Source organism: Taudactylus pleione, unplaced genomic scaffold (assembly GCF_031769625.1).
Source record: "Taudactylus pleione unplaced genomic scaffold, aTauple2 ptg000397bl, whole genome shotgun sequence".
Classification (NCBI taxonomy): Eukaryota; Metazoa; Chordata; class Amphibia; order Anura; family Myobatrachidae; genus Taudactylus; species Taudactylus pleione.
In genome coordinates this window covers 5975298-6000675 of record NW_028284799.1, presented here as the reverse complement: position 1 = coordinate 6000675, position 25378 = coordinate 5975298, and the positions used below count along the sequence as shown (strand labels likewise).

General features: G+C 48.5%; 1 protein-coding gene across 1 annotated transcript in view; it reads left to right on the top strand.

Moving 5' to 3' along the window:
* LOC148506733 (protein kinase C theta type-like) overlaps positions 1–25378 on the top strand; it is a 38152-nt gene that overhangs the window by 2039 nt on the left and 10735 nt on the right. The window contains exons 3-5 of the mRNA XM_088446332.1: positions 780–880; positions 12387–12560; positions 22280–22371. Coding sequence (XP_088302458.1) covers positions 780–880; positions 12387–12560; positions 22280–22371 — 367 coding nt within the window. The remainder of the gene's footprint in view (positions 1–779; positions 881–12386; positions 12561–22279; positions 22372–25378) is intronic.

Sequence of the window (25378 nt, the reverse complement as noted above, 5' to 3'; positions counted from 1 at the left end):
CATATAGGAACCCACATGACATATTATTCGCCCACCTTACCTTACACACATCTGTAATACTTAGCAAGACTGCGAGACCAGCAGTAACATGGAGTACAAACGCAGCCACACACACACTTGCACAAGCTCTGACCTTACTCTGAAATTGCTAACCTCATCACACAGAGTGAAACCCCAAGCTGCAAAAGGCATCGCAGTGGCTAATTTATACACGCCCCTGTCACAGCATTCAAATGCACTGGCATGCCTGCATTTCGCCGACCAACCCCCTGTCACTTCCCCCAAACGGTACTTCCTGTCAATCGCTCTGCGATGGGCCTGCGTAATCACTACTCAGTCCCAATCGCAGTCCCAATCGCAGTGGAGTGTTCATGCACGCACACTGCGATGCATACACATGCACAGAATGCAACAATTGGCCGATTGCGTGCGTAATCGTAGCTGCGATCAGTAATGAATCAGGCCCTTAATTAGTACCTCAGTCAATTTGATTTAACTACCTGTGCTCAAATATGGATATCTCTAAAACCTGAACTGTTGGGGTGCCTGGAGGATCGCATTTGGGAACATTTGTGGTAATGTTACGAGTAGAACTTATATAAAAGAAAAAAACTTGAATTAAGGCTTAAAGATTATTTTCATTGAGTCTTACAAGATCCCGTAGGGCCCATATGCCACAGCTGAATACTGATTTGTATAATATATAATATTTTCTATCATCTGACCCTTATTTTATATAAAGAGCAAATGTATAACCTATTCTTATGTTACCCCATTAGGAGGAAGCGGAGTCTCCCCAGCAGGCCCTGGCCACAGAACCCCATTATCTATCAGGAGGTTCATTTTCCACAAAGTGATCGGCCAGGGCAGCTTTGGAAAAGTAAGATTCTGGTTTCCATCTGGTTTGTCATGATGTAACCATTATGCCTAACTGTATATACAGTTATACACACAGCTATATGTACCTATAACAAACCTGCCACCATGGGCGTATCTATAGTGGGTGCAGGGCAGAGCCGTAACTAGATTTTTTGGTGCCCTGTGCCAGAAAGAGCATTGGCGTCCCCCTCATTTTTCAAAGGGACATAATGCACCCAAAAAAGGGCCCTGGCTTCATGGGGAAGGGTCAGGGAAGAGATAGGGGAGGCCAGGAGATGCTGGGGATGAAATAAGAGGAAGCTACAAGCAAGAATGATAATAAACAGAAATTTAACAGGCCCAAACAGCGCCCCCTGACCTGTGGTGCCCTGTGCGATGGCACCGGCCGCACTGCCCTAGCTACGGCTCTGGTGCAGGGTGTGCGGGGCACACAGGACCCCGGGTCCAGGGGGCCCCGCACCGCACACCCTGCACCCATATTATTTAAAACTCACCTGTCCATGGTCCCGCGTCGGGTATCAGCGCTGCACAGAACACCAGAAAATGGCCGCCGCGGCCATTTTTCCGGCGTTCTGCACATGCGCAGTAGACTCTGGGCACACTCTAGTGCCCATAGTCTACTGCTTCTGTGGTGGCCGGCCGCCGGGGAGAGAGGAGGGGGCCCTGCACAGGGAATACACACGGGCCCCCTCCTCTCTTAAGACGCCCCTGTCTGCCACATTGACATTTGGTTACACAATAGTCATTATAAATGTTTGTGTCCATATCCCATTTGTGTCTGTGTCTAAATGCAGCTATTGTTATTGATGTGAATAGTGTTACATGTGCAAATGTCAGTGTGCGCCAGTGGGAAAAGTTGTATTTTCTGCAGGAAGGAGTTGGGCAGATTGGGGCATCTGTACATACATCCATGCTGATCAACGTATAGGATAAAAGTTCAATCAAATAGTAATTTAGGAGAATGCTATTTAGAAATCTTAAAAGTTTATGTTATTGAACGGGAGTATATTAGACTCTGAATTGGCATTGTTTTGTTTGCTGCATACCTATTTTCACTTCAGTAAAAGTAGACACACTCAAGGACATAGAAGGGCTGCAACATGCCCTGGGCCAGCCCTGCCCCTAGCATGTGGTGTCATTATGTCACAACAAGGGGGTGTGGCTGCTGGACCAGGGAGAAGTTGAGAGTACTTAGGAAAGTCCTAAAGATGCTCTGTGCAGCAGCTTCGTAGGCTGTAGGGTGCCAATTCAGGCACCCTGCATGCCAAATACAGGTGGCATGTGGCAATGACTGTGTCATCCCCTAGACCCTGTGCCCCCAGTGGTATAGCTTGACCACTCCTAGTTATGGCCATGGCTGCACTGTTTATTTATAAAAACAAGGAACTGGACAGCACCTTCAAATTCACTTCACAGAATAATACATCCATTTATGTTAAGAAAGCATTCCAGCACTATGAAGAACAATAATATATTTACTTTTTACTGTAGCAGAAAAGTAAACCCTAAAGGCACACATCCACTAGAAGACATCAAAATGACTGCACGATTACGACATTGTAATCGTGCAGTCATTTCTCAGTCTGTGATGTGTCTACACTGAACGAGCAGTCATTCAGTGTAGGCACATTAATCATCTGCAAACATGTTGAACCTGACATTATCATCAGGTTGTACAACATATTTGTATGATGATAGATGTCTAAACGACCAGCAGGAGCGCGCATCGCTGGTCGTTTTAGACTTTTTTTTTAACGATCTGTAAAAGATTTTCAAATGATTATTGAACGATAACGATATTGTTATCGTTCAATCGCTAAATTTAATCATCTGTGTGCCTTAAATGTGCATGTTATTCTGTGTATATCAGGAGAAAATGCCCATCATACACAGCTCGTGGTTACTCACATATAGTCCCGGCCCCAAACATATGGTGTTATCTGGTTAACATCTATGGCAAATACCAACCTATAATATACAACTCAACATTGGAGGGAATTGGATCAGGACAGGGACATCACATCACGGATCGAGTGTCTGCATCATGGGGGGGATATGTGAAGATCACTAAGCTACCCCTTTTTCCCAATCTGGTTTCCCTCCTTTTGACCTCCCACTGCCCCATGCACCAGTGAAAAGCACATGTAGCACCCATGTACCTCTCCTAAGCAGAGCAGCAGTGAGTGGACATAACTCCCCATCAGGACTATGCATTCACTATCCTGACTTTAACATACAGCTCTCAAATCTGAACTACTCTGCCAATATTGGAATGGCTGGAAGGTATGCTACAGCCCCATTGTATATTCATAGAGCCAAATATCTCATTATCTACTTCTGTAGTCAGGGCCATAGAGAGCTCTGCCGTGCCCAGGTATAGAGAATGGATGTGGCCTAATCGCAGGAGATGTGGTCACGCCCCCTTGAACCCCCTAACAAAAATAAACACTTTTGCAGTCTCCCATTGCAGCTCAGCACACGCTGTGTGCTGGGCTGCTGTTTTGGAGAGAGAAGGGAGTGGGGACGGCGCCAGACCCGGGCCCCCGCCGGGCCCCTCAGGAAGCCCGGATAAACAGTACCCGCTCCCCCCCCTCCTCTCTCGGCACCCCTGTCTGCAGTGCCATGATTTAGGGGCCTATTCATCAAACGATAAATGGCCCGTAACCATGCAGAAACGCCAGTTTCCTAATTTTTAAGTTACCGGGCCATTCATCATTAGGGGTCCCTTCGATGATGAATAGGCCCCTTGTGCCTCTATAGAATTCTTATATCAGAGCACTCACCTCCTAACATCCACATTGCTGCCTATGTGCTCAGAGACAAGTGATGTATTAACCTATAAGTCAATATAGTGCATCATAGCTTGCACAGTGTTAAGTTTGCATACCCTAAAACAGAGGTTCCCAAACACAGTCATCAAGGCTCCCCAACAGTTCAGGTTTTAGAGATATCCATGGTTGAGTGCAGGTGACTTAATTAGTACCTCAGTCAATTTGATTTAATCACCTGCGCTCAACCATGGATATCTCGAAAACCTGAACTGTTGGGGAGGCTGGAGGACCCTAAGAACTTATTTTAGGCTGGATATCACTACTAGGTAGTACATGTAATATTTAGATTAAGGCCCGTAATCCCAAAAATCTGTGTAACACTTCCTATAAATATGCACATACTGTATATATTAGGGGTGTGCACCGGCCACTTTTCGTGTTTTGTGTTTTGGTTTTGGATCTGGATCTTTCTTCGTGTTTTGGATCTGGATTGGTTTTGCCAAAACCACCCTTCCGTGTTTTGGGTTCTGGGTTTTGTGTTTTGGATCCTTATTTTTTTTTTAAAAAGCATAAAAACAGCTAAAATCACAGAATTTGTTGGTTTCTCTGCTCCTATGCTATTATTAACCTCAATAACCTTAATTTCCACTCATTTCCAGTCTATTCTGAACACCTCACAATAGTGTTTTCATGTCCAAAAGGTTGCACCGAGGTAGCTGGATGACTATGCTAAGCGACACGAGTGGGCGGCACAAACACGTGACCCATCTAGGAGTGACACTGCAGTGGCAGACAGGATGGCAGTTAGAAAAACTAGGCCCCAAACTGTACATAATGCAAAGAAAAAAAAGAAGTGCAAGATGGAATTGTCCTTGGGCCCTCCCACCCACCCTTATGTTGTATAAACAGGACATGCACACTTTAACAAATCAATCATTTCAGCGCCAGGGTCTGCCACACAACTGTGGCTGAAATGATTGGTTCGTTTGGGCCCCCACAAAACAAGCTGGCAATTAATGTGTCCCTGCACAAACTGGCTCTACGGAGGCAAGATGTCATCCTCATCCTCCTCATCCACCGATTCCTCACCCTCTTCAGTGTGTACATCCTCATCCTCACAAAGTATTAACTCGTCCCCACTTGAATCCACCACCACAGGTCCCTCTGTACCTTCTGGAGGCTGGTCTCCCTGGAAGAGCTGATAATTCATTTTGATGAACATCATCTTCTCCACATTCTGTGGAAGCAACCTCCTACGCCTTTCGCTGACAAGGTTCCCGGCTGCACTAAACACTCTTTCGGAGTACACACTGGAGCGGGGGCAACTCAGGTAAAATAGAGCCAGCTTGTACAGGGGCCTCCAAATTGCCTCTTTTTCCTGCCAGTACAGGTATGGACTGTCTGACATGAATACTTGGATGCTGTCACCGATGTAATCCTCCACCATTCTGTCAATGGTGACAGTATCATATGCAGTGACAGTAGACATGTCAGAAATTGTTGCCAGGTCCTTCAGTCCGGACCAGATGTCCAAACTTGGTCCTGCCTGCCCTGCATCACCGCCAGCGGGTTGCTTAGGATACCTAAGTTTTTTCCTGGCAGCCCCAGTTGCGGGAGAAAATGAAGAAGGAGCCGTTGACGTGTCACGTTCCGCTTCAGCTGACAGTGTGTTCAGCAGCTCGTCTTTGCACCTCTGCAGGCTTGTGTCAGCTGGAAAGAGAGACACCACATAGGCTTTAAACCTAGGATCAAGCACGGTGGCCAAAATGTAGTGGTCTGATTTCAACAGATTGACCACCCTGGAATCCTGGCAAAGCAAATGAAGGGCTTCATCCACAAGTCCCACATGCCGAGCGGAATCGCTCCGTCTTAGCTCCTCCTTCACTTTCTCCAGCTGCTTCTGCAAAAGCCTGATGAGGGGAATGACCTGACTCAAGCTGGCTGTGTCTGAACTGACTTCACGTGTGGCAAGTTCGAAGGGCTGGAGAACCTTGCACAACACGGAAATCATTCTCCACTGCGCTTGAGTCAGGTGCATACCCCCTCCTTTGCCTATGTCATAGGTGGATGTATAGGCTTGTATGGCCTTTTGCTGCTCCTCCATCCTCTGAAGCATATAGAGGGTTGAGTTCCACCGCGTCACAACCTCTTGCTTCAGGTGATGGCGGGGCAGGTTCAAGAGTGTTTGCTGGCGCTCCAGTCTTCGGCACGCAGTCGCTGAATGGCGAAAGTGGCCAGAAATTTTTCGGGCCACCCAAAGCGTCTCCTGCACGCCCCTGTCGCTTTTCAGAAAATTCTGCACCACCAAGTTTATTGTGTGAGCAAAACATGGGACGTGCTGGAATTTGCCCAGATGTAATGCCCGCACAATATTGGTGGCGTTGTCAGATATCACAAATCCCCAGGAGAGTCTAAGTGGGGTAAGCCACTGGGCGATGATTTCCCTCAGTTTCTCTAAGAGGTTGTCGGCGGTGTGCCTCTTACTGAAACCGGTGATACACAGCGTAGCCTGCCTTGTAACGAGCTGGCGTTTCTGAGATGCTGCTACTGGTGACGCTGCTGCTGTTGCTGCGTAAGGTGATACATCTACCCAGTGGGCTGTCACAGTCATATAGTCCTTAGTCTGCCCTGTTCCACTTGTCCACATGTCCGTGGTTAAGTGGACATTGTGTACAATGGCATTTTTCAGGACACTGAGGACACTTTTTCTGACGTTTCTGTACAGTCTCGGTATCGCCTGCCTAGTGAAGTGGAATCTAGACGGGATTTGGAACCGGGGACACACTACCTCCATCAATTGTCTAAATCCCACTGCACTAATGGCGGATACCAGACGCACGTCTAACACCAACATAGCAGTCAAGGCCTCAGTTATACGTTTTGCTTCAGGATGACTGCTGTCGTACTTCATCCTCCTCGCTAAGGACTGTTGGAGGGTCAATTGTTTAGTAAAAGTAGTGGTGTTCCTACTTCCTCTCTGGGATGATGAACGACTCCCAGCAGCAGCAACAGCAGCAGCGGCAGCAGTAGGTGTAGCAATGCAGGATCCTCCAGAGGAATCCCGGATAGGAGAGTCAGTCATGCCAGTGACATGGCCTGCAGGACTACTTCCGATCCTGACTAAGGAGGAAATTGACGAGGAGGGAGTTGACGGTGTGGTTTGCAGGCGCTTGGATACAACAGGACAACGGGATTTAGGTGTCCCTGGACTGCTTACGGTCTTAGCCAAAGTTTCTGAACTTGACAGTAACTTTTTATGAACGCGCTGCAGGTGCCGTATAAGGGAGGATGTTCCTAGGTGGTTGACGTCCCTACCCCTACTTATTTCACCTTTACATATGGTACATATGGCAAGACAGTTGTTGTCCGGATTTGGATAGAAATATTGCCAGACCAAAGAGGTGGAATGTTTGGTCTTCTGCCCAGGCATGACCGTGATGGGCTTTTTCATCCCACGGACAACAACTGTCTCCCCCCCGGAGCCTGATTTAAACAAACCACATCACCATCAGAATCCTCCTCGCCAACTTCCTCCTCAGCGCCAGCTACACCAGTATCCTCATCCTGTTGTACTTCAACAGTGACATCTTCAATTTGCATATCAGCAAGTGGACTGTGGGTGCTCCTTTCAGCACTTGCAGGGGGCGTGCAAATGGTGGAAAGAGCCACCTCTTCCCGTCCAGTGCTGGGAAGGTCAGGCATCGCAACCACCAACACACTTGGACTCTCCTTGGGGATTTGTGATATCTTCTTAGAAAGCACAGTTCTTCGCTGTGCTTTTGCCAGCTTAACTCTTTTGATTTTTTTAGTGGGAGGAGGGCTTCCATCGTCATGTGAAGCTGAACCACTAGTCATGAACATACTCGGGATCGACCTTAGCCGTTCCTTGCCACTCCGTGTCGTCAATGGCATATTGGCAAGTTTACGTTTCTCTTCAGCTGATTTAAATGTCTTTTTCAAGGTCATATTCCTGAACTTTGCCATTTGGGATTGTATGTGCCCTCTACTATGACATTGGGCATCGGCCTTGGCAGACGACGTTGATGGCATGTTATCGTTTATGTCATGACTAGTGGCAGCAGCTTCAGCACTAGGAGGAAGTGGTTCTTGATCTTTCTCTATTTTATTTTTATCGGAGAAAGTTTGGTCCTCCATTTATGTTATATCGATTTGATATATACGTGCGGCTAAACAAAGAAAATAATTTTTTTTTTGGTTTGGACTGGAGTGTACTTTGGGGGTTACAGCACCCTTTAACGGTCAAGCCAGCCGGCCCTTTACTTATGACACAGGTGCACTCTTGGCACTACTTTGTTGATGCACGTGCGGCTACTGCGCACACAATTCACAAACACAGAAAATAATTTTTTTTTTGGTTTGGACTGGAGTGTACTTTCGGGGGTTACAGCACCCTTAACGGTCAAGCCAGCCGGCCCTTTACTTATGACACAGGCGCATGCTTGGCACTACTTTGTTGATGCACGTGCGGCTACTGCGCACACAATTCACAAACACAGAAAATAATTTTTTTTTTGGTTTGGACTGGAGTGTACTCTCGGGGGTTACAGCACCCTTAACGGTCAAGCCAGCCGGCCCTTTACTTATGACACAGGCGCACGCTTGGCACTACTTTGTTGATGCACGTGCGGCTACTGCGCACACAATTCACAAACACAGAAAATAATTTTTTTTTGGTTTGGACTGGAGTGTACTTTCGGGGGTTACAGCACCCTTTAACGGTCAAGCCAGCCGGCCCTTTACTTATGACACAGGCGCACGCTTGGCACTACTTTGTTGATGCACGTGCGGCTACTGCGCACACAATTCACAAACACAGAAAATAATTTTTTTTTTGGTTTGGACTGGAGTGTACTTTGGGGGTTACAGCACCTTTTAACGGTCAAGCCAGCCGGCCCTTTACTTATGACACAGGCACACGCTTGGCACTACTTTGTTGATGCACGTGCGGCTACTGCGCACACAATTCACAAACACAGAAAATAATTTTTTTTTTGGTTTGGACTGGAGTGTACTCTCGGGGGTTACAGCACCCTTAACGGTCAAGCCAGCCGGCCCTTTACTTATGACACAGGCGCACGCTTGGCACTACTTTGTTGATGCACGTGCGGCTACTGCGCACACAATTCACAAACACAGAAAAAAATTTTTTTTTTGGTTTGGACTGGAGTGTACTTTGGAAGTTACAGCACCCTTTAACGGTCAAGCCAGCCGGCCCTTTACTTATGACACAGGCGCACGCTTGGCACTACTTTGTTGATGCACGTGCGGCTACTGCGCACACAATTCACAAACACAGAAAATAATTTTTTTTTGGGTTTGGACTGGAGTGTACTTTTGGGGGTTACAGCACCCTTAACGGTCAAGCCAGCCGGCCCTTTACTTATGACACAGGCGCACGCTTGGCACTACTTTGTTGATGCACGTGCGGCTACTGCGCACACAATTCACAAACACAGAAAATAATTTTTTTTTTGGTTTGGACTGGAGTGTACTTTCGGGGGTTACAGCACCCTTAACGGTCAAGCCAGCCGGCCCTTTACTTATGACACAGGCACACGCTTGGCACTACTTTGTTGATGCACGTGCGGCTACTGCGCACACAATTCACAAACACAGAAAATAATTTTTTTTTTGGTTTGGACTGGAGTGTACTTTCGGGGGTTACAGCACCCTTAACGGTCAAGCCAGCTGGCCCTTTACTTATGACACAGGCGCACGCTTGGCACTACTTTGTTGATGCACGTGCGGCTACTGCGCACACAATTCACAAACACAGAAAATAATTTTTTTTTTGGTTTGGACTGGAGTGTACTCTCGAGGGTTACAGCACCCTTAACGGTCAAGCCAGCCGGCCCTCTACTTATGACACAGGCACACGCTTGGCACTACTTTGTTGATGCACGTGCGGCTACTGCGCACACAATTCACAAACACAGAAAATAATTTTTTTTTTGGTTTGGACTGGAGTGTACTTTTGGGGGTTACAGCACCCTTAACGGTCAAGCCAGCCGGCCCTTTACTTATGACACAGGCGCATGCTTGGCACTACTTTGTTGATGCACGTGCGGCTACTGCGCACACAATTCACAAACACAGAAAATAATTTTTTTTTTGGTTTGGACTGGAGTGTACTCTCGGGGGTTACAGCACCCTTAACGGTCAAGCCAGCCGGCCCTTTACTTATGACACAGGCGCACGCTTGGCACTACTTTGTTGATGCACGTGCGGCTACTGCGCACACAATTCACAAACACAGAAAATAATTTTTTTTTGGTTTGGACTGGAGTGTACTTTCGGGGGTTACAGCACCCTTTAACGGTCAAGCCAGCCGGCCCTTTACTTATGACACAGGCGCACGCTTGGCACTACTTTGTTGATGCACGTGCGGCTACTGCGCACACAATTCACAAACACAGAAAATAATTTTTTTTTTGGTTTGGACTGGAGTGTACTTTGGGGGTTACAGCACCTTTTAACGGTCAAGCCAGCCGGCCCTTTACTTATGACACAGGCACACGCTTGGCACTACTTTGTTGATGCACGTGCGGCTACTGCGCACACAATTCACAAACACAGAAAATAATTTTTTTTTTGGTTTGGACTGGAGTGTACTCTCGGGGGTTACAGCACCCTTAACGGTCAAGCCAGCCGGCCCTTTACTTATGACACAGGCGCACGCTTGGCACTACTTTGTTGATGCACGTGCGGCTACTGCGCACACAATTCACAAACACAGAAAAAAATTTTTTTTTTGGTTTGGACTGGAGTGTACTTTGGAAGTTACAGCACCCTTTAACGGTCAAGCCAGCCGGCCCTTTACTTATGACACAGGCGCACGCTTGGCACTACTTTGTTGATGCACGTGCGGCTACTGCGCACACAATTCACAAACACAGAAAATAATTTTTTTTTTGGTTTGGACTGGAGTGTACTTTCGGGGGTTACAGCACCCTTAACGGTCAAGCCAGCCGGCCCTTTACTTATGACACAGGCACACGCTTGGCACTACTTTGTTGATGCACGTGCGGCTACTGCGCACACAATTCACAAACACAGAAAATAATTTTTTTTTTGGTTTGGACTGGAGTGTACTTTCGGGGGTTACAGCACCCTTAACGGTCAAGCCAGCTGGCCCTTTACTTATGACACAGGCGCACGCTTGGCACTACTTTGTTGATGCACGTGCGGCTACTGCGCACACAATTCACAAACACAGAAAATAATTTTTTTTGGTTTGGACTGGAGTGTGCTTTCGGGGGTTACAGCACCCTTTAACGGTCAAGCCAGCCGGCCCTTTACTTATGACACAGGCGCACGCTTGGCACTACTTTGTTGATGCACGTGCGGCTACTGCGCACACAATTCACAAACACAGAAAATATATTATTTTTTTAGCACTTGGGGGGAGCACCCCTGATGGACAGAGCACCCCCTGGACAACACTACAGCACTCCTTTAGGACTGGGACACTGCACAGGACTTTGGAGTGGACACAGCCCCTATGGAGAACTGACTGCACAACACAGTCCAGCCAGCCCCTATGGACTTTGAAGTAGTGGACACAGCCCCTATTAACAACAGCAGCACAGCACAACACAGCCAGCCCCTATGGACTTTGAAGTAGTGGACAACAGCAGCACTACACTACACTACACTACACAGCCCTAACTCCCACCCTCCCTCTTCACTGTCCACAGCCGAGTGAGAAAATGGCGCCGACGCGGGTACCTTATATAGGATCCAAAACCCGTGAGACTCGGAAGGCGGGATGATGACGTTTTGCCTCGATTTCAGATCCGAGTCAGGCGGGAAAAGTCGAGCCTGACTCGGATCAGACTCGGATCGGGGGGGCTCGGGGGGGTTCGGATTTCAGAAATCCGAACCCGCTCACCCCTAGTATATATATATATTTGTTGGTGCCTTCCTCTCTGCAAATGGCATTTGCAATAATACATGATCCACTCAGTGACACCTACCTGTTGGATTATATATCTATATATATATATTTATCCCAGGCTGTTATATTTCAGCACTTTTTCATTTATTCAATAATGGTTCACTTACATTCCCTTTTCTCCTGACACAGTGTTATCATTACTTAGTGTATGACCCATACCTCATATGTGAGTCAGGGAAGCAGTTGGGAAGCCGGCAGACGCAATGCCGACCGCCAGCTTCCCAGCTGCTTAATCCCAGCAAGGGTTAAATGACAGGCGTTGAAATCCCGACGCCTGTCATTTTACTTATGCCAGGAGAACGGCGCCCGGCATCCCGATCGAAGGGATGGCAGGCGCCAGCCGTGGACAGCTGCAGGGGAAGGGGAGGGTTAGGTTTAGGGCTCCCGGGGGGGACTTAGGTTTAGGAACCCCCCCGGGAGGTTAGGGTCAGGCTAGGGGAAGGGGGGTTAGGCACCCCCGGGGGGAGGTTAGGGTTAGGCACCCCCCCGGGGGACTTAGGTTTAGGCGGCGAGGAAGGGGGGTTAGGTTTAGGCACTTAGAGGGGGGATTAGGGTTAGGCACTGGGGGGGAGGTTAGGGTTAGGCACCCTAAAGGAGGGTTAGGGGGGGGAATTAGATTAGTTATACTTACCTCTCTAGACAATTGGGATTTCCTCCTCTGTCGGGATGCCGCTGCCGGCGGTAAATCATACTGATCCCATGAGTCATATATATCTGTCTTTCCTACTGATGCTGTAACATCTCTCTGTACTGTACAGGTGTTAATGGCATCTGACACTGTGACCAGGAGACAACTTGCAGTCAAAGTCATCAAGAAGAGGGAGGTGCTACAAGCAGACGTGGTGAGAGAGGTGCTGGTGGAGCGAGAGGCCCTGCACGATGTCTCTGGGACGGCATTCATCATTCGAGGGCTATTTGCCTTCCAGACTGAGGTACTTTCATGAATACTTAGAACTGGCCCATAAAATAAAGGTGCACTGCTGAAGGGGTGTGGTCAGCTGTCAGAGAGTCGTGTCCAGGCACCACACTGACCCTGTGACCTCACCTGACTGATTCCTCTATCCTTCAGGCAGTGTCACTAAGGTGACCAGGGCAGTGATTCTTCTTGTCTTCAAAAGTACCGAATGAGATACATGGTGGATGGAGTGCAGGAAGGGCAGGAGCAAATGTATGTATTTTAGAAGGGTTGGGCACGCTATGCTGCCAGGGTGGGAATGACCATCGTGCAAGGGAAGAGGTTATATTTTTTAACCAGTGCAAGGTTGCTATCCAGCCCCCTTCTCTTCCACTTCTAATACACAGGCAATGCTATGTGCCCTACTGTTAGGTGCACACATCTCTCCCTTCATGAGCAGAGCAATGTGATGTGGGATATTCTAAGGAAACCACTGAATGATTATTGAGGGGCATAAATGTGTCAGTGGTTTGGCAGCCTGGTGTATATACCACTGATTGTCCCACCGGAGGCTTGAAACACATCCAGCAGAATTCCCATTCCTTAGCAGAGGTACTTGTGTCCCTGATGGCTTCATCTTGATAGCTGCATGACCTGGGCATCCAGCAGCTGAGATACCAGGGGCACTGCACATACCATAACTAGTTGCTTGAACTGAGCGTAGCTGGATCTCTGTGCATGTGAGTCATGATCCTTATCTATCTGCTTGCCTAAATAATTACTAATAAAGCTGCAACTGCATTGGAGTACATTATAATTCAGTATTTACATGTTGGTGATCTATTCATTATCAGTGAAACCGCTGTGCATGGCTACTAACATTGGTTTTGGCCGCATATAACAATAACTCATGCTTTGCTTGTTATATTTGATTATCAGACTGATTACTTATAAACCTCTGATTGTGATGTGGTTAAAGATTATATATTTTTATTACTGTGATAATATATATTGGTTTATTTATACATTGATCAAGTATTTATTAATTTTTGTATATGTGATCAATAAGTTTTTTCGTTTGACCTACAGCCCTTCCTATAATTTGTCTTATGATGTGAGACATAACTCCCAACTGTCCTTGCAGTGTGGACAAAGAGGTATATTTACTAACACACAGGGCCTGATTCAGACTTGGGAATAGTGGGCCTGATTCAGACCCAGTCGCAAGCGTTGGGCGATTGCAACCGGGTCGATGTTTGCCCACTGGGCATGCGCACGATGGAGCTGGCTCCGTCGTGCGCATGCGCGAGACCCGGCTAGTGACGGGTGCTCTGTCGCTCCGGGTCTCACTCCGAAGGGGGCGAGCTGTCGATGGTGATTGACTGCTCGTCCCGTTTGGTAGGCGGGCAGGGGGGGGTGGCTAGCCAAACGGAGGCGTTCCTGAAGGAACGCCTGCCGTTTGGGGGCGGCCCCACTGACATCACCAGTGATGTCAGTGGGAGAGCTTCCGGCTCTATTAGAGCCAGAAGCTCTCTGGGGCTTGCGGCCACGAGACCCTACCACAAGGGTCTCGTCGCAAGCCCGATGGTCGCGATGGTCTTGACCATCAACCTGGCCGCTTGCAATAACTGTGGGTGGTCACCCACAGCTATGCGAGCGGCCAGGAGGCCGAACAAAAAAAACCGCCCTGATTCAGAGCGAGCGCTCGTTCAGAGCGTCCGTCTCTGAATCAGGCCCAGAGAGAAAGATCTCTCGCAACTGATCATCTTGGTGAAACCATGCTGCACTGCAGGTGGGGAACATTTTAAATGTGCAGAGAGATTTAGATTTGGGAGGAGTGTTTCCAAACTGACATCTAAATTGTAGAGTAATAATAAAGCTGTGCAGTATATGTGGGCTACATGCAAAAGCAGCCAGTATTTACCCCACATGTAAAAAATGTATGTATTTACACCCCTTGCATTGCAATATGGTTTGTTCAGGTTCACAGTTGAGAGAGAGATATCTCACTCTGGCCCTGATTCAGAGCCACTCGCTCTGACAGAGCGCTCGCTCTGAATCAGGGCCGTCCTTCTCTTTTTTTAGAGCGGCCTCCTGGCCGCTCGCATAGCTGTGGGTGACCACCCACAGCTATAGCAAGCGGGCAAAAAGATGGTCGCGATAGTCAAGACCATCGCGACCATCGGGCTTGTGACAAGACCCTTGTGGTAGGTTCTCATTGCCGCAAGCCCCGGAACGCCTCCGTCTGGGCAGCCACGCCCCCGACACGCCCACCAAAGGGAGCGTGCTGTCACTCACCATCGACAGCACGCTCCCTTTGGTACGAGAACCATAGCGACGGCATGGCCGTCGCTATCCGGGCCTCGCGCATGCGCACGACGGGTCAGTCATGCGCAAGTGCACTGGGCCCACTCGCGAGCGGGTCTGAATTAGGCCCTCTATTCCCAAGTCTGAATCAGGCCCACAGTTTGCTTTGTAAAAGCTGCCGATCATGAGCGCCAAAGAGGGTATCCAATTAGCCGCCATAACCTTTTTGGAGAAAAATGGGTTATCGGGCTATCCTATTAGCTGTGGTTTTTGCACATGCAAAACGTGGTATAGGAATTATCGCAAATTTCTTTTCACCACCTCTGAGCAGGTGAATTTGTTGACCGTATTTTATGCTAACAATGTCGGGACATGGTGCAGAACCACTGGGAAACCCTCCTTAATGACTAATTAGGCAAAAATAATATTTAAATTAGCTTAATATGTGCAATAATGACGTCTTTTTTAAGGTGAAAAATTAAAAAGTGTTGGAGAATGGGTTTAAAGCATACATGCCTACTCTCCCGGGAATCGCGGGAGGCTCACGATTTTTCGGGTAACCCCCTGCGACCCCGAAAGAGTAGGCATATCTCCGGATGGGGGAGATTTTAGGACAAATTTGTGGGATAGTGTGCAGGGGGAGGGGCTAAATGATGCAAATCGCGTCATTTAGCGCTGCCCCCTCCTCGCGGACCCATGAATCACAGGCTTTCTAGCAAAGGGGGAGGGACCTAATGGCAGCTGAAGCCTGGCCCTGCCCCCCGAAACTGAGATGATCAGGCTTCTCCCGGAAAAGAAGTAAGAAAAGTTGGTAAGTATGGTTTAAAGTAGTCCGTCATTTATATGGAGGTGCTGTATTGATGGGACAGGTGTTTTAAACATTGCAGGTGCAAGTGACAGGTGTATTTTTATTTTTACCAATTTAAAAAAATGCCCTATAATAACACAAAAGTATACTTACACCCATCTTAATGTACCCCTAATTTAATTACAGCATTTATTTTGGCCCAAAAAACATTGCTTTCTATCATTTTTTCACTGTTAGAGAAAAATGCACATAACAGCCATTGGACACAATTTAATAACCCCAAACCCTTGGATTATACTAACACACTTTTATACCTTTTTTGGGGGTACAGGCTGATTTCCTCATTTTCATCTTTCATCATACTTATCATCTGTCCAGAGCCGTAACTAGACTTTTTGGTGCCCTGTGCCGGAAAGAACATTTGCGCCCCCCCCCCCTCATTTTTCAAATAGGCACATAAGATAGTGCACCTGAAAAGGGGCCATGGCCTCATGGGGAAGGGCCAGGGAAGACATAGGGAAGGGAACCAATGTGCACGATTATTCTCGCATGGAAGATAGGCGCAAGGCCGTAACTAGAGTTGCACCACCCTAGTTAAGGCCCTGCGCCTATCATCCATGCGAGAATTATCGTGCACATTGGTTATCTCTGGTTTTGCAGTAGGATAGCATGATAAACGGGAGCACGCAAACATGCGATAAGCGGCAAATTTGGGCGATAGGTGGGAAAAGTTTTCTCCAGAGAAAACTTTATCGCTATCATTGCTATTTGGATATCCCCTTAGACCGATAGTATCAATTAGTCAAAGCTATCAATGATCAGTGGGTTTGACAAACTGCTTGTTAGTAAATATACCCCAACGTCCTTACAGAGTGGGTTAGTCACCCAAAATGAGGACTCCCCCACTAGAACCAGGACAGTTGAGTGTTATGCTCTCTCCTACAGGTTCTTGCAGGTTTCCCTACCACATGCCTCCTAACTGTCCCGCATTCAGCGGGACAGTCCCATTTTTCTGGGACTGTCTCGTTGTCCCACCCGCAGGCTGCTGTGTCCCGTTGTGGGGGAGGAAGTGGGGAGCAGACACTGCTAGTGGCGTAACTAGGGGGGGTCGAGCTGGGCACATGCCAAGGGTGCTGTCGAACCCAGCGGTGGGTGGGGGGGGGGGCACGGCCGGCAGCCGTCATGGCACTACACAGTAAAACAAACCGCCGTGGGCACCAGGTAGTACATTCACTGACAGTGAGTGTGCTACCCGGCTGCGGTGTGTTTGTTTTAGCAGCCAATAAGAGTCAGACTTATTCTTATTGGCTGCTGCACCCAGGGCCGGCGTTGGGCTGGAGCTCTCTCATGAGCTCCACCTTCTGGCTCCTGCAGTGGATGAAGGGAGAGATATCATGATGTCTTTTACCATAGTGCCAAGCGGGAGGAGCGGATGGCGGTGTGCGCAGTAATCGGTATGTAATGCCGGCTGTCGATGGTTAGTATCACGACAGGGATCGGGGAAGTATAATTATCCTCCCCCCTTCTCCCCCTAACCCTAACCCTCCCTTTTTGTAACCTAACCCTAACTCTCCCCACCCCACACCCTAACCCTCCCCTTTAGTGCCTAAACCCCTCCTCTGCCCCCTTAGTGCCTAACCCTAACCCCCCCCAGAAGTGCCTGACCCTAACCCTAACCCTCCCTCCTAGGAGTACCTATCCCTAACCTCCCCCCTCCAAAACATAACGCTAACCCCGCTATGCTACCTAAACCTAACCCTCCCCCCCGTGGCTAACACGAGGGGTGTCCCGGCTTACCTTCATTCGGGCTGGCGTCCTCCTGGATTCTGGCATCGGGATTAAGATAGGTGTTGGTATTTCGATACCTATCTTATGTCCCTAGTTGGGCTTCCAGCGTCAGGATTGAAACCGGCAGCATTGTGTCTGCTGTTCTCATAACTACATCCCGCGGGTGCAGGAGCAGGGTTTTGGGAAAGTATAGTTTTGTGGTCTGTGTGTTGTATGTGTAAAGGGCACTACTACCGGGACACTGTATAAGGGGCAGTACTGGGGGCACTGCATAAGGGGCACTACTGGGGACACTGTATAAGGGGCACTACTGTTGGCACTGCATAAGGAGCACTATGACTGGGGGCATTCCATAAGGGGCACTATTACTGGGGGCACTGCATAAAGGGCACTACTAATGGGGACACTGCATAAAGGGCACTACTACTGTGTTGCACTGTATAAGAGACACTACTACAGGGGCATTGCATAAGGGGCACTACTACTGTTGGCTTTGCATAAGGGGCACTGCTACCTGGGACATTGCATAAGGGGCACTACTACAGTGGGCATTGCATAAGGGGCACTACTACTGTTGGCATTGCATAAGGGGCACTGCTACCTGGGACATTGCATAAGGGGCACTACTACAGGGGCATTGCATAAGGGGCACTACTACTGTTGGCATTGCATAAGGGGCACTGCTACCTGGGACATTGCATAAGGGGCACTACTACAGTGGGCATTGCATAAGGGGCACTACTACTGAGGGCATTGCATAAGGGGTACTACTACAGGAGCATTGCATAATGGGTACTACTACTGGGGGCACTGCATAAGGGGCACTACTGGGGACACTGTATAAGGGGCACTACTGTTGGCACTGCATAAGGAGCACTATTACTGGGGGCATTCCATAAGGGGCACTATTACTGGGGGCACTGCATAAAGGGCACTTCTACTGGGGGCAATGATTAAGGGGCACTACTACTGGGGGCAGTACTACAGGAAGCTTTGCATAAGGGGCACTACTACTGAGGGCACTGCATAAAGAGCTTTACTACTGGGGCACTGAATAAGGCACTGCTACAGGGGCATTGCACAAGGGGCACTATTACTGGGGGCACTGCATAAAGTGCACTACTAATGGGGACACTGCATAAAGGGCACTACTACTGTGTTGCACTGTATAAGAGACACTACTACAGGGGCATTGCATAAGGGGCACTACTACTGTTGGCTTTGCATAAGGGGCACTGCTACCTGGGACATTGCATAAGGGGCACTACTACAGTGGGCATTGCATAAGGGGCACTACTACTGTTGGCTTTGCATAAGGGGCACTGCTACCTGGGACATTGCATAAGGGGCACTACTACAGTGGGCATTGCATAAGGGGCACTACTACTGTTGGCATTGCATAAGGGGCACTGCTACCTGGGACATTGCATAAGGGGCACTACTACAGTGGGCATTGCATAAGGGGCACTACTACTGAGGGCATTGCATAAGGGGTACTACTACAGGAGCATTGCATAATGGGTACTACTACTGGGGGCACTGCATAAGGGGCACTACTGGGGACACTGTATAAGGGGCACTACTGTTGGCACTGCATAAGGAGCACTATTACTGGGGGCATTCCATAAGGGGCACTATTACTGGGGGCACTGCATAAAGGGCACTTCTACTGGGGGCAATGATTAAGGGGCACTACTACTGGGGGCAGTACTACAGGAAGCTTTGCATAAGGGGCCCTACTACTGAGGGCATTGCATAAAGAGCTTTACTACTGGGGCACTGAATAAGGCACTGCTACAGGGGCATTGCACAAGGGCCACTACTACTGGGGGCACTGCATAAAGTGCACTACTAATGGGGACACTGCATAATGGGCACTACTACTGTGTTGCACTGTATAAGAGACACTACTACAGGGGCATTGCATAAGGGGCACTACTACTGTTGGCTTTGCATAAGGGGCACTGCTACCTGGGACATTGCATAAGGGGCACTACTACAGTGGGCATTGCATAAGGGGCACTACTACTGTTGGCATTGCATAAGGGGCACTGCTACCTGGGACATTGCATAAGGGGCACTACTACAGGGGCATTGCATAAGGGGCACTACTACTGTTGGCATTGCATAAGGGGCACTGCTACCTGGGACATTGCATAAGGGGCACTACTACAGTGGGCATTGCATAAGGGGCACTACTACTGAGGGCATTGCATAAGGGGTACTACTACAGGAGCATTGCATAATGGGTACTACTACTGGGGGCATTGCATAAGGGACACTACTACTGTGGGCATTAAGGTGCATATGAAATGGAAAGGAATGTTCCCAGAGTGATGAAAAATGGTGGCATGTCGTGGTGACATGCTCCCATTTTTAAGTGGCCTGGACCATTTTTGCGGTATGTGACCATGTCCACTTGTTGGTGCATGTGCCTTAGGCGTGCGCATACAGTTGGGGGGCGCCATTTTTCATCTTGCCCTGGGTGCCAAAGACCCTAGTTATGCCACTGCACACCGTTGCTCTGCATGGTAGAGCAGCAGGTAAATAGCGGTAGAATAGATGGCACATGTGACTTAATTAGTGTAATCGGTATGTAATGCCACCGGACTAAATACCGACGCTGGAAGCCCGAACCGTCAGGATCCCAACTGGGGCAGGCAAATACCCTAACCTTCCCCTCTCCCCCACCTAACCCTCCCTTAGTGGTGCCTAACCTTACCCTCCCCCCCAGTGTTGCCTAACCCTAACCCCCCCTTCCCTCACCCTAAACCCAACCCTCCCGGGGAGGTGCCTAACCCTAAACTCCCCCCTGTGGCACCTAACCCTAACCCCCCCTTCCCCTAGCCTGACCCTAACCCTTCCCGGGGGGTGCCTAACTCTAAGGCCCCCCGGGGGTACCTAAAACAAAACCTCCCCCCTACGGCTAACAGCTAACAGTCCCCACTTACCTATGCTCGGGATACCGGGCATTGGGATTTTGGCATCTGGCTAAAGATAGGCATCGCTATTTAGATGCCTATCTTTAGTACAGAACCAGGCTTCCAGCGTCAGGATTCCCACGTCCGGCATTCCGGACGCCGGTAAATAAACTGCATCCCTTAATTAGTACCCCAGTCAGTTTGATGATTCCATCTGTGGAAAAGCATGGATATCCTTAAAACCTGGACTGTTAGGGCACCTTGAAGTTTGGGAAACCCTGCCATAGAGCTGTTTATCTGCAATTAAAGGTCATCTCATAGATCAGATACTTATAGATACTGACTCCGCAAACTCCATAAAGGGTCACGTTTACTCTGTAATTTCCACCTACAGAGCCAGCGCTGCTTATCTGCTCTCAGGAAAATCTCTGGATAACTTCAGGACAGTTCATGTGTCTCTGGGCTCTCAGAGATACTCAGCACTACATTATACCAACATTGCTCTCTCAGCACTCAGTTATCATGTGTAGAATCGCATCAATGCTGCCAATGGATTCCAGCTATGTCTCATGTGTTTCCAGCCCAGGGAACGCAGATAGGCACTTGGTTGCTAGAGGACCAGTGAGTGCATGTGTTTCTATCCAGCAGGCTGCAGACAAAACCTGACTGTTAACACTTGTGTAAAGAGCATTATGTACACCTGAGAGGTGCTGGGCACGTGTCAACATGATCTGGGACAGCCGTGTCAATTTTAAGCACTCCCTGGGGCCACTTCAGGAACCATGAAAAGTTTAGCGGACTGCACCCCAAATTTTAATAGGGGAAGATTTATCAAAGCTTGGAGAGAGATGAAGTGGACAGAGATAAAGTACCAACCAATCATCTCCTAACTGTCATTTTTTGAACACCCCACATATCCATTACAGCTTCAGGCTGCGGGCCCACTGGGGATTTCTATGAACTTTTTATGTAGTAATGTTATCATGGTATCATAGCACTATTCCTTCCTCCTACTGCCTTCATACTTTTTGCCCCTGTAAGGAGCAGGCCGTGCTGCCAGACACCATTTTTTATTGCACCTGTCTAAAGTAAATTGTAACCTGTTTTCAGGGTTGGATTTGAAGCACACAATGCACAACCCTATAGAAAGTTCAGCTATTCTGTCTCTATCCATCTCTTCAAGGGGCCTATTCATGATGTTAATTATCAGGGTCCGAACGGACCCCGATAATTAACATTCTAATTCGCCGCGGCCAATTCAGCATTGCTCTGGCGCGGTGGCAGCTGATGTGAAATCAGCTGCCCACGGAAGCGGCTTCACTGCTCCTTTTCTGAGCGGTGAATCTTTTCACTGCTCCTGCCGGAGCAGTGACGGCGGTGCGCATGAGCGACCTACAGGTCACGCATGTGCACAAGTGTCCCTAACGTCCGGTGGAAGGAGCCGGACAGGGGCGGAGGGATCTGAAAGGATCCCTTCTTGCAACCCGGACCTACTTCCCATAGGGAAGAGCGGGTTGCAAACCCCAAGCGGGGTTATTCGCCATCTGAAGATGGCGAGTTCCTCCACAGTCAAGCTCAGAAAATATAATATTTTCGGAGCTTGATAAATTCTGTCCCCATACTAGTGTAGAGCCATTCCACAAACAGAAGTTAAGTAGGAGGTATCTGTGATATGTCCTGCTTCACCCTCTTAATGAATGGCCCGAATACTTAATTGTCACAATTGCAGGTGAAAATGTGCTTTTTCACCTGCTTTTGTGACAATTAAGTGATGATGAATAGGCCCCCAAGTGAATTACTAAATAATTGTCAAATATAATTATTTTTACTTTGTAAATGACAGTGAGTTATGTTCTGTCTGTAGCTGCTGATGAGTGAGAACAGTAATATAATATATCATAATATTTTGGATCTGTGTCTGCCTACTGACAGGAGCTTCTCTTCCTGGGGATGGAGCTGGCATATGGAGGAGACCTATTTGATCTGCTGGAAACAACTGGACCATTGGGTCTCACTACATCAACGTAAGAGCTGAAAATGAGCTGAGTGTAATGCTGCATATAGAGTACAGTAGTAGATGAGGGAGGATTTGACTTACAGCATAACTTATAGGTATGTCAGGGCTGCAGAACTTGGCTGTAATCTCTATATTGTCCTTGTCCAGCTGGTCCAGCTATCATCCACCCTGAATCATTGGGAGAATACAGTCATACCCAGTGGTTAAAGTGGATATTGTTAAGCTTTACTTAGGCAAGCCCAAATGCTGAGCCCCCCTGATATTTCCATACTCCCACTTCCTCCCCTCGCAGTGCACCTTATACCATACCACACAACGCCACCTACCTGCCCAGCGCTACGCTTCGCACCTTTTAGAAGTCCTCTCACCCAGTCCTCAGCAGCATTTTCAATTTGGTATGGCCGGCTCGCGGATTGGCAGAAATGTGAGACGGCCATGTGACTGCCTCTAATTAGCTGCCAGTCCGTGAGCCATCATTGGCTCACTGGCCAGTGGCCAATCAGGGGTGGCCACAAGGCCAACCCTGTTTGGCTGCCGGCCGCGAGCTTTAATTGGCTCACAGCCGCGCCAAGTTGAAAATGCTGCTGGTCGCCGGTGAATGGCATTCGGTCCATGTGCTGTCAAATTTAAACAGAAGCCCACAGCCACAGACAGTGACAATCCTAGCGCAGGTCTCTGAAGTGAAGTGCTGAAGTGAAGTGCCGGTATAATACCAATACCAATTTATACCGGCACACTTCGAGCACTGGTCATACCTGACAGTCTTGCAGCTGAGGCGTCACAGGGTCTGATGCACACTCTGACTATAACTGTGTGCCAGAGGCATGCCCACACCCAATAGGGGGCGTGGCCTAAAATAAAGGGCATGGCCTCGCACGGGATCCCGATGACCTCACTGCAGGGGCAGCCCAGCAATGCTGGAGATGCTGGGCTGTCCCTGGAGACTGGGCTGCCAGCACTGTAAACTCCTCTATGACAGGAGCCGGGTGCTGCAGGAGAATACCACACTGCAGCACCTGGTTCCTGTCACTGCAGAGGAGTTGGCATTTTGGTGTCACCACCTCCGAGGGTGACACCCAAGTACAGCCCCCACCCCCCTCATGACGCCACTGCATTGCAGACAAATACCTGACAGCATTGCAGACAAATACCTGACAGCATTGCAGACAAATACCTGACAGCATTGCAGACAAAATAAAGTACAAAAGCAAACACTCACAGAAATAACACTGATATCCTCATTGTGGCAGGTTTGGGGATATATTTACATACCTCTCAACTGTCCCTATTCCATTGGGACAGTCCCGCTTCTTGGGCACTGTCCTGCTCTCTCACCCCCGGGCTGCAGTTTCCCGCAGGTGGGAGAGAGGTTAGGGAAATACTCTAACACCGCTGCTCTGTATAGCAGAGCAGAAGTGAATGGATTTTGTTGGATGCGTGCATCATCCACACACACTGTGCCTGTTTTGGGAGAGGCTGGGGGCTCCCAGATTGCTAACCAAGCCCCAGCATGATGAAAATTGGGGCGTGACTTGCGAGTATTTCATTTCTAGCAAGGCCACACCCCTTTGGCCATGCCACGCCCCCTAAATTTCACTTGCATGCCCTTCATCCACACAAATGTTGTGAGGTATGTATTTACAACCAATCCGATTCTAGCTTTTAAAAGGTGCTAAATAAATGATAAATAGAATATGATTACTTGCTATGGGCAATACCTCCATATAAACCCACATTTTAGTAACTATACCCCCTGGTCTCTATTATCACTCTGCACTGACTGCTATAGGGGGCCCTATTCATCATGATAAAAATATCATGTGTGATAGTTTAGTTTTGAACTCAAGTTCTTTGTTTAGCTAAGTCCTATTCATCATCCTTGCAAGACTAAAGTATCACTTCAGAAAAGATGCTATGGGCTCTATTTATTAACATTATTTTGACTAAAATAAAGTGAAAAAGGGTGTTTTCACACCCTTTTCACATTATTTTAGTTTCACCTATAGTTATTACAGGGCAATTGGAGTAGAATTAGTAAAATTCTACTCCAGCCCCTAATTATCACTTATTTTTAGTAAAGCAGATCGCATTTCCCATAATTGTAATGGGAAATGTGATCCGACCATAGTTACTAAAAATAAATTGTAAAAAAATACCTGGGGAAGCCCTGTGATAATAACGCCACCTGGAGGTGGCGTTATCCAGGGTCTCCCCCGGTTGCCGGGCTCCCACTGCTCTAACGGGGAGAGCAGAGGCGGGAGCTGGTACCAGTAATCAGCTGTGTGGTCTAAACAGACCGCAAGCTGATTGCTGTAAAAAAACATTTTTTTTTTACTTACCTGAATCCAGGGACTGGTGATCGGGCCTCCGGTGATGGCTCCTCTCCGGTCAGCTGGTCTCCCACAGTGCACTGCTGCCCGGTCATCAGGTGATCGGGTCCCAGTGCAGTATGGGAGATCACCTGATCGGGAAGCCCGGAGAAGATCACCGGAGGCCAGGAGGATGCAGGTAAGTGTAATGAAGGGAGGGGGGGGGTCCGCGATCGTGGGGGGCGGGGCTTAGCATCGGTGGGGGGGTAGCAGCGACGGTGGGTCGGCGCATGCGCGGGCTCTTAGTCGCGGTATTTTTTCTGAAAATACCGCGACTAGAGTGCGGATGGGATTCACAGGGACAGAGATTTATAGTAAATCCCTGTGATATTGCCTGAATTCGCAATGCAAATTCACTCAGTAATATCACACTACAATCCGCATTCAATATGCGGATTGTAGTAAATAGAGCCCTATGGGTCTATTTATTACAATCCGCATATTGAATGCAGATTGTAGTGTGATATTAACGACTGAGAATTCAGGCACTATCACAGGGATATTGCGATAAAGCTCTGTCTGATAGAGCCAATATCACAGGGATATTGCGATAAAGCTCTGTCTGATAGAGCCAAAAGCACTCCTACCGCAGGGTCTCATCGCAAGCCCGATGGTCGCGATGGTCTTGACCATCGTGACCATCAT